The sequence below is a fragment of the Corella eumyota genome, chromosome 1 (genome assembly GCF_963082875.1).
Source record: "Corella eumyota chromosome 1, kaCorEumy4.1, whole genome shotgun sequence".
NCBI lineage: Eukaryota > Metazoa > Chordata > Ascidiacea > Phlebobranchia > Corellidae > Corella > Corella eumyota.
The window spans coordinates 22,079,011-22,088,237 of NC_137490.1; the positions used below are offsets into that span (position 1 = coordinate 22,079,011).

The 9,227-nt window shown below is 29.2% G+C and overlaps 1 protein-coding gene across 1 annotated transcript; it reads left to right on the plus strand.

Moving 5' to 3' along the window:
* Nucleotides 1–1,572: 1,572 nt before the first annotated feature.
* On the plus strand, nucleotides 1,573–7,796 carry LOC145763578 (uncharacterized). The gene is made up of 11 exons (XM_082575044.1): nucleotides 1,573–1,642; nucleotides 1,861–2,054; nucleotides 2,464–2,593; nucleotides 2,994–3,165; nucleotides 3,669–3,847; nucleotides 4,073–4,189; nucleotides 4,701–4,895; nucleotides 4,994–5,172; nucleotides 5,758–5,859; nucleotides 6,369–6,559; nucleotides 7,604–7,796. Exons 2-11 carry the CDS (start codon nucleotides 1,980–1,982, stop codon nucleotides 7,656–7,658), a joined length of 1,395 nt encoding a protein of 464 aa, XP_082431170.1. The 5' UTR covers nucleotides 1,573–1,642; nucleotides 1,861–1,979; the 3' UTR covers nucleotides 7,659–7,796.
* Nucleotides 7,797–9,227: the final 1,431 nt, after the last annotated feature.

A 9,227-nucleotide genomic window follows, 5' to 3' on the forward strand; every position in this document is an offset into this window, starting at 1 on the left:
ATTACGCTCCGTTTTGAATAAAAATGTGCGCACGCACTACTAATAAGATTTGTAATGCTTTTTTTTACCATATACGATATTATTTTTGTAGGCAAGGCTAGCCGAGTTACAAGTTAAACATTTTGTTGAAAAACTCATAAAATATTTGATTAAAAATACGTTTAAAGTTAAAATAAACACAGTGCAGACAGCAAAATATTTGATATTTTTAGGCCAAAGGCCACCTCTGACGTCACAATGGATTTGTTAGGATTTTAGTGGAGTACGATTTCAACCGCTCCTAACTTTATAAAAACACGTCATAACAAAAATTTTTTTTTTCGAAGACCCAACGGCTTTATCAAAGTCAAGTTACTTTATGATGTCCCAGGCGCTTTAAAATCGTAAAATTGATTTAGAAATATTGATATCAAAGTAAATTACTTTAAAAAATTAAAATTTTGTTATTTTATAATTTTTTATTCTATTAAATTTAAATCGTTTTTTTTTTATATTTAATTTGCTAAATCAAAACAGTCTTAAAAAAACTTAAAACGAAAACCAAACAAAACATTGTTTTAGAAATCAAAGAAAACAACGTCGTTAAATTATCCCTACCTGAAAACTATTGTGTTTCTGTTATTTTAAGTAAAATTACTCGCGCTGTTTTTATTTTTATCCCTTTGTTTTCTAAAATTTTGTTGGTTTAAGACAAATTACGCAATAAATAAAAACGAATTCAATTAATTTTCAAAGGCTTTATCAAATTAAATTAAATGTCTAGTCAATATAGGTAACCTTTATAAGACATTTTAGACAGAACTAAGCTTTAGCAGTAACGTTTAACAGAACCAAAAATGTACAAGCTGTATACAAGCTTAACAATATACAACAACACTTATATTTTTTTTAAGTTAAAGGTATAAAAAACAATAAAAATGTTGCAAACCAACAAAAATAAAGTTATTCCAGTAGACGACGAGAAAGTTATCAAGTTAAAAAAACAACTAAAAAAAGCTCTCGACGATTACAAAATTACAGAAAACCAATTCTTAATTTCACAAAAAGGGGCTAAGCTGGTGAAACGATTGAAAAAAGAGCAAAAAGCTATGAGCCAAAACCAATCGTGTTTTAATTTTTCAAAAAGTAAGTCTTAAATTAGATTTAACATGGTAATAATAACCCTTACATTAAATAATTATCTGTGTATAGAACCTAGGTAACGATATGTGTCCACGTTTATTTTGTAGCTCCGAAATCAATAAAACTGCCATATGTGGTACATGAGTTAATTTTTACAGGCAAATATATTAGTTAAGAGTTGTGACCATATTACAACAATTAAAATCCTAACTTGAGGACGTGCTATAGGTTAAGTTTAAGTAACTTGTAACGATGTATTATTAATATCAAGTATAAACCGAACATAGTTAACCTTTGCAATAAAAACTTTAATTTTCAGAAGCAAAAAAGTCGGCCGACGATTACGACAAAGTAAATTATTTCGAGCAAAAGTTATTACAAGAAACTGAAAAATTCTGTTTTTCCCAAATACAAGAACTCAAAAAAACAAGCAGAGAATATCGAGAAATTAATTTAAATCAAGAAGACTCCAATTTATTAAAAGCTCATCGAATTTTATATAAAGAAAAATATAGAAAAAGTAAAAACAGTAACTTAACAAAAATTGAATTAAAACAATTTTATTTATTATATATTTAAAGAACATTTTTAGAGTTTAATTTTTTTTTTAATAAACTAAAAACATTAACATTTTTTGCATGTCATGTGTTCAAAAATTCAACCAAAATGTTACAACATGTAATTAGAAAATTTATACGAAAAAAAACTAAATACATTTTTTAACCCTAAATAATCTAGAACTTCTAAATGCAATCGAGTCACGTGACTCCGAAAAACTGAGTCACGTGATCCAGCGAGTGTATGAGAAAAATCCCCTGTCACGTGACCTCAAACAAGAGTTAAGCAGAGCGGAGCGAATGTTGGAATACATCGCGAAAAGAGAACGATTGAAAAAGGGAAGCACTTGGAAATTTGAATATCAACCTGACCAGGTTAAAAAACGGAGATTTCACATGGTGTAGTAGTCAAAACACTGGGCTTAACTATATGAGGTCCTGGGTTCAATCCCCATAACTTTTATGCTGTAGCGTCCTTGAGTAAGGCGCTATACACGGTATGAACTCCTGCTGAGCCAACACTTAATCAGTAGCATAATTATCGGGCAATTATAATTTATAATATCCCAAACTGCCACAAGCAACTCGAGACTGGGTCGGAGTAACGGATGTTACTTTGTGTTTAGGTCGTGATGTCGACCTTCCTACACGAATAAATGTAAAGAGTACCGCAGAAAAATAACATCGATTTCTTGATTTAAAACGCAAACTCTTAATTCTTAAATTAAACGTAAACGTAAATTGAAATTTAATTCAAAACGTTAAAAACATATTTTTCAAACAGGCTGGTTATAACCTTTCGTACTGGGTTGGAGTCGATCAATATTGGCTACGTAATCGTTACAAGGTGACGTCACGAGACAGAGAAACAGAAACCAAATTTAAACATGTTTCGAATACCGAACCAACTAAAGGTTTTATAACTTTTACACTTAGTTAAAAACAATTATTTAAATCTCTTGATATTATTTACATAATGTTATGTAACGTCGTGTGTTCCCATTTAAATTGTATTCGCTCATATTACCGAAAACCATTTGACCAAAGTAACACATTTCCAAAAAATTTTAAAACCAGCATTTTACCGAAATTTAGATCAAATCTTATCAGAATTTAAAATGCATGTCACAAAAAATGAAGTAGGGTACATAAAGGTTAATTGAAATTGTCTTATTGTATATAAAAATGGCGTTTTCGGGCATATATTATTTGGTAAAATTACGGTAATCCATTAAAGTTATATTCAGCAATATAGCAAATATATTAAAGGCAATATTATTAAAATACTTAAAAATTTTACTTTTTATATAAAAGCAAATGCAATAGAAGAAGTTATTACAGAATTAAACACTGTTGAAAAAATAAAACCCACAAATGAAATGAAACCTTTAACAAACGAAAGATTTGAACCCGAAATAAAAATTGAGAAAACCCATCAAGTAGAATTTCAAGATAAAGAACAACATGAGAATAACCAAGAAAACAAGTAAAATAAATTAATTAAAACTTTATTAAAGTGCTATAATGGAAAGTTTTGCAATTTTGTAAGTGATGTATATAGCACGTTAGTATGGTTGACACTTAATCATAAAATGGCTTTAGAACCTTTTAAAGAATATATGTGGTACTTACAATTTAATTTCTTTTAAATATTGAAAAATAATCATTACCAAAAACCAGGTTACAATATTTTTTTGTGTGACGTAGAAAGTACTAAGTAGCGTAGTGAACGTATACACACTAGTACTTTCTACGTCATCACAAACAGGGCTTCCCTTTCCTTTTTTTTAATAAATTATTTTTTTTTGGTTGCATAACTTAAAAAGTAGGTGAAATTATTTAAAGTTAAAATCATTTTTGTGTTCAGTGACACCAACTTTATTATATTTAGAGTATAAAAATATCGCCAATATAGAACTTTAAGCATTTATTTAATAATCTACTCTATTTTCAAATGACTTTTTATGATAACAGTTTTTATTTTAACAGATTCGAAGAAGAAAAAATCCGCCAAAACTTGAGGCGCCACGTCACCAATGACGTCATCGATATTTTTGAATTACAACAATGTGTTGATGAGTTTCGAAATGCGAATTTAGAAAACACTAACGGTGATTTCGCGAGAGGTTTGTTTTTACTGTTAGAAGCGCAGGAAAACAAGCAAGAAGGTGAGATCTAGCGCCCACTGCCGGCGATTTAAAATTAAAAATAATTTTTTAAAAAATATTTTTAATTTTAAGATATTAAAAACAATTAAAATAATAATAAATAAGTGTAAATATTTTTTATAAAACTATGTTTATAATTTTTTAATTTTAGTTGTTAAAAAACTCTCAAAAAATATTTTATTTTTTTTCAATTAAAAATTTTAATTTTTAATTTCTTGTACTAAGATATACACAACGAAGTCGAATCAGTTAGTGACATTAGTGAAATTAGTGAAAAAATTTCAATTGAAGTTGAAACACCAGACTATGAGCGCTTAGAGTTAATTAAAACAAGAAAGAAAGGTAAGTTTATTGCATATTAACACAACCGGCAGCGTGGTGTAATGGTAAGAATACTTGCTACACCACACATGAGGTCGTGTGTTCAATCCCCAATGATCTGATGCTATAGCGCCCTTTAGTAAGGCGCTATAAACGGTACGAACTCCTGCTAAGCCAGCACTTAATCAGCAGAATAATTATGGGGCAATTATAATCTATAATATTCCAAACTGGAAGTAACTGATGTAACTCTATGTTTAAGTCGCGCATTCGACTTTTCCACATCGGAAATAAAGATATATACAAAAAAAAAGAAAAAAAGTTTAAGTCATTATAAAATCCGACCTTTAAAACATGAAATATTTCTACTTTTGTTAGACAAAAACTAAATACCAAAATAAAATTAATTATTCACAATAAAAATACAAAATCAATTCAAAGAAACAATAAATATAAAGATTTTAGTTTTTTTGACCAAAATTATTTTAAAATCTTGTTAAAAAATGTCACAAATTTTTTTTTTGTTTTTTAGATTTGCAAAAAAGTATGTTTAGTCAAAATCGCGCCAAAATAACACGTGACATTGACGTCATAAAAGAAGACAATCTACAAGACGTTTTAGCTAACGAGGTCGCGGCTGCGTGGAGACTAACTAACAAAATAATCGCCGATGAAACGAAAAAAGAAAAATTTTTGAAAAATCTAGAACTGGAGAAACTTAAAAAAGGTTTTAAAAACTTTAAAAATAATCAAGTTTCAATTTCGTCAAAATTTAAATTATTTGCATTTAAAAATTCCAATTTAAACAATATTTCCTTATTCTAGAACTCAAAGACGCGATGCGATCGAACTCGATTTCTAGATTGGAGTCTACGTTATCAAGTATTACGAACGGGGAATACAAAGTTGAGTTAAGATTTGAAATAAGGGACGCGGAGTCCTATTTAAAGAAGTTGAAGGAAAGAGAGGCGTTCATGAGAAGTGTGGCAGAAATACCAGCAAGGGTAAATATTTAATTTTTCTTAACCTTTTTTTTACATATTTATCCTCGATGTGAAAAAGTCAACTTCACAACTTAAACATAGAGTAACATCTGTTACCCCGACCCAGTCTCGAGCTGCCTTTTGCAGTTTGGGATATTATATAGAATACCATTGTCCAATAATTAAACTGCTAATTTAAAGTTGGTCGGGCAGTAGTTTGTAGTATCCAACTTAAGAGCGCTTTAGCATAAAAGCAGTGGGAATTAAACCCAAGACCCCATGTAATAAAACCAAGTGTTCCGTTACACACTGCTTCCGTTTCAAGCGCCCTTTAGTTAGGCGCTGTAAAGTTATTAAACGTTTACTAAGCCAAAAAAACAATCAGTAGTATTAAAACATTTTATAATATCCCAAACTGCAATAGTTAAATTGAGTCTAGGAATGTTACTCTATGTTTAGGTCGTTTGAACTTCCCACATCGAGGATAAAGATATACAAAAAAATTAAACATTAAAACAACTAATTTAAATACAATATTTTTAAAAATTTTGTACTTTTACAACTAAATTAATATAGTATGTGAATTAACAAGAGTTTATTGTTTAGTATGTATCAGAAGTACGAAGTTATAAAACTCCGCCTAATGAGGTTTACCTTATTATGAAAGCAACATTTTTACTGCTTGGATTTGAAGAAGAAGATTTAAAAGTAAAAAGTTTTAAATTTAATTTTGTCTCAAATAATAAAAAAAAGTTAAATAAAAAAATAACTTCACATTTTTATACCCTATAGTTTGTAAAAATATTAGGTAAATTTTAAAATATATATTTTTCTAGGTACAACTAGAAAAATATAAAAATATCAAAAATGATTTTAAGTAAAATATGTTTGTTTTATCGATTCAATTGTTACCCTTTTCAAAGTTATTAAATTATTGTTTGTTAAAATAAATATTTTTCCCTGTAAAACTTAAAGCAGAAAAAAAATTAGAAGATAAAGCGAAAAACCTTAAAAAAATAGTAAAAAGTTACGACATAAATTTAAAAACAAGTCCACATTACCATAACCTTTTTTAGATTTAGTTAGTTGTTAAAATTTTGAAGGGGAATATTTTTTGTTAAATTCCGAATTTTTTTGCCTTTTTATATTTTTCTGTGTTAAATGCTATTTTATTTTTTAATTTAATTTAACTATTTAAACAAACTAATTAATTCTAGAACTGGAGAGACGTTCAATCTCACCTTGCAATTAGCGGAACAAATTCGTTTCGGCACAGAATCATGAAGCGTGACGATCACGTGATCAGTGTAAACGTCATAGAAACAGTTGTGAAATTATTGAGGAATATAAGCCTTAAGAACTCGCAAAACTTGCATTGGTCCAGCATATTGGTTGAACTATTTTTCAAGTAATTAATAATCAAAATATTTTGTAATTTTTTTTCCATTAACCCTTAAGGTGATAGGTTTTATATTTTTTTTATCGGGTAAGAGTGTGCGGTTTGGGACGTGTTTAAGCTATCCGTAAATGCCGGGCTTAAGGGCAAATAGTGTGGCATCGGTGCGGCTTGAACCCGAAACTTTTTGGTGTGTTTAAGCTATCCGTAAATGCCGGGCTTAAGGGCTAATAGTGTGGCATTGGTGCGGCTCGAACCCGAAACCTTTCGGCGTGTTTAAGCTGTCCGTAAATGCCAGGCTTAAGGGCTAATAGTGTGGCGTTGGCGCGGCTCGAACCCGAAACCGTTCGGCTTGTAATCGGATGCCATGATAGGCTCGCCACACTACTAGGTTGTTTTTATTTAAATATAATTGCAACTTTTTTTTATAAATATCATCTAATGGAGTTTAGTGGACGATTCAAAATGTCTAATTTAAAGGCCCACAAAATAAATAAAACTTTCGTTTGTGGTGCATGGGTAAATTAACACAGGCAAATATTAGTTAAGAGTTACGGCCATATTACGAAAATCAAAATCCAGTATGTAAGGTGGGTTATTGAGTAATTAAATATAATAAATGATTAATTTGTAAATAAGAATTTTTTATTATTTTTTTTTAAATGCAATTTCTGGCAACATTTTTAAAGGATTACCGTTAAATGTTTGGAAAAATTGACCGAAAACCATATACCCAAAAACTTTAATTAACCGAATGTTAAATATTTTTTATGAAATAACTTTTAATTTTTGGAAAATAATTAATTTTTTATTTTTTGGAAAAATAAATAATTTTTTGTAAATTTTGGTTTTTAGACCAATATCTATTTAGTCAAATGGTTTTCGGTTATTTAAGGGATAACAATGTTGATCCTTTATTTCAGTACAGTAGCCTTAGTGGTGTTAGTAAATTTGCTACAGTTTTAAAATAATAAATTAAAATTAATTTACCTTTAAGACAACAAAATAAATATTTTTAAATTATTTTTTATTTAAAATGTTTATTTTATTTTCTAGGTATTGTGTCTCAACAATTCAAGAAATAAAACAAAGAAGAGAATTAGATTCCTAATTTCGGAACGGGATCCTTGGATTAATCTCTACTGCTTCCGCGTGTTGGCGCCCTTGAGCAAGGGCAGTGACAATACTTACTCATGTTAAGCCAAAAACTAATCGCTAAATTATTCATCAGGTTTTTTTGTATATATCTCTATCCTCGATGTGGAAAAGTCGAATGCGCGACTTAAACATAGAGTAACATGAGTTACTTCGACCCAGTCTCGAGTTGCCTGTGGCAGTTTGGGATAATATAGATTATAATTGCCTAATTATTAAGCTGCTGATTAAGTGATGGCTCAGCAGGAGTTTATACCGTTAATAGCGCCTTACTCAAGGGTGCTACAGCATGAGATCAGTGGGGATTGAACCCACGACCTCATGTGTGGTGTAGCAAGAGTTCTTATAAATACAACACGCTGCCGGTTGAATTTTTTTAATAATCAATAATATATTGAACTGACAGAACCAACTTGAGACTGGGTTAGGGTAACAAATGTTACTCTATGTTTAGGTGAAGTCGTTCTTTCCAGACCAAAAATAAAAACACAAAAACAATATTATTGTTTGTAAATAAAATATTATCACAATATTTTCTACTACATACAAAAATTTTAAACACAGTTTTAACAGTAATTGAAAATTTTGTGTAAAGTTATTTAAATAAGAAATAAGTTTTTAATTTTGTTAACTATTGAAAATATTCTTACCCCATTGTGTTGTTGCATCATACCATAGATATTGTGACGTCATATGAATTCATTGTGATGTAAATAAAAACAAATAAATCAATTCTCTATACAGAGCACAGCTATTGTCACCAGTTTGTTCCAGGTATTCTGTACACTCTGTGTATATTAAATATTAAACCACATCTATATCTCAACAACACAGTAAATCAAGCAATATAGAAGTGTATACAACTAGTAACACGCACCAATGACCGCACAGCGACCTAAGTAAACTTGAAGGTCTGGAGGCATCTGCGCTCATGCTTTGTGTAAATTGTACTTGCTTACAAGGCTACATCGCTAGCGGCTTTTTAGGTTTTTTAATCTAGCGTATTTATGTATAGTAACTATTAAAATACAAAAGTTAAATTAAGTACATTGATTATTTTATACAAAAACCATTCATTTTTGTGTATTTTGGACAATTTATGCAAATATTGCTTGTTTACTGGCATGTCATTTATTTATATGTGGTGGTTGGTATTTAAAAATAATTTATTGTATGGCAATAAAAATAGGTTTTAGATTGTATACACTTTTTTAATACTTAATAATAAACACCTAATAACTTTTCCAAATCTTGTTATATTTTCTTTACATAAAAAATTTTAACGCAAAGCTGTCGCATGCGATAGATTTCAAAACAATTTTTAATCTAATTGCCAAAAAATCAAAATAGACGACGGCCAACTCTATATATTTTAAGTTTTCAGTTATGTAATTATGTTAAAAGTTATATAGCAATACAATATATCTAAACTTCATCATTTTATCCAAGCCCGGGGTAACAAAAAATTTCCATAACCATTACATTGAACATAAGCACAACAAAATTTCTGTGATTTTTTTTTATT

Coding starts and splice junctions, on each gene's coding strand:
- LOC145763578 (XM_082575044.1), top strand. CDS start 1,980: ATGTTGGAATACATCGCGAAAAGAGAACGATTGAAAAAGGGAAGCACT. Junction 3,166..3,668: donor GAGAATAACCAAGAAAACAA/GTAAAATAAATT, acceptor TTATTTTAACAG/ATTCGAAGAAGAAAAAATCC. Junction 3,848..4,072: donor GCAGGAAAACAAGCAAGAAG/GTGAGATCTAGC, acceptor TCTTGTACTAAG/ATATACACAACGAAGTCGAA.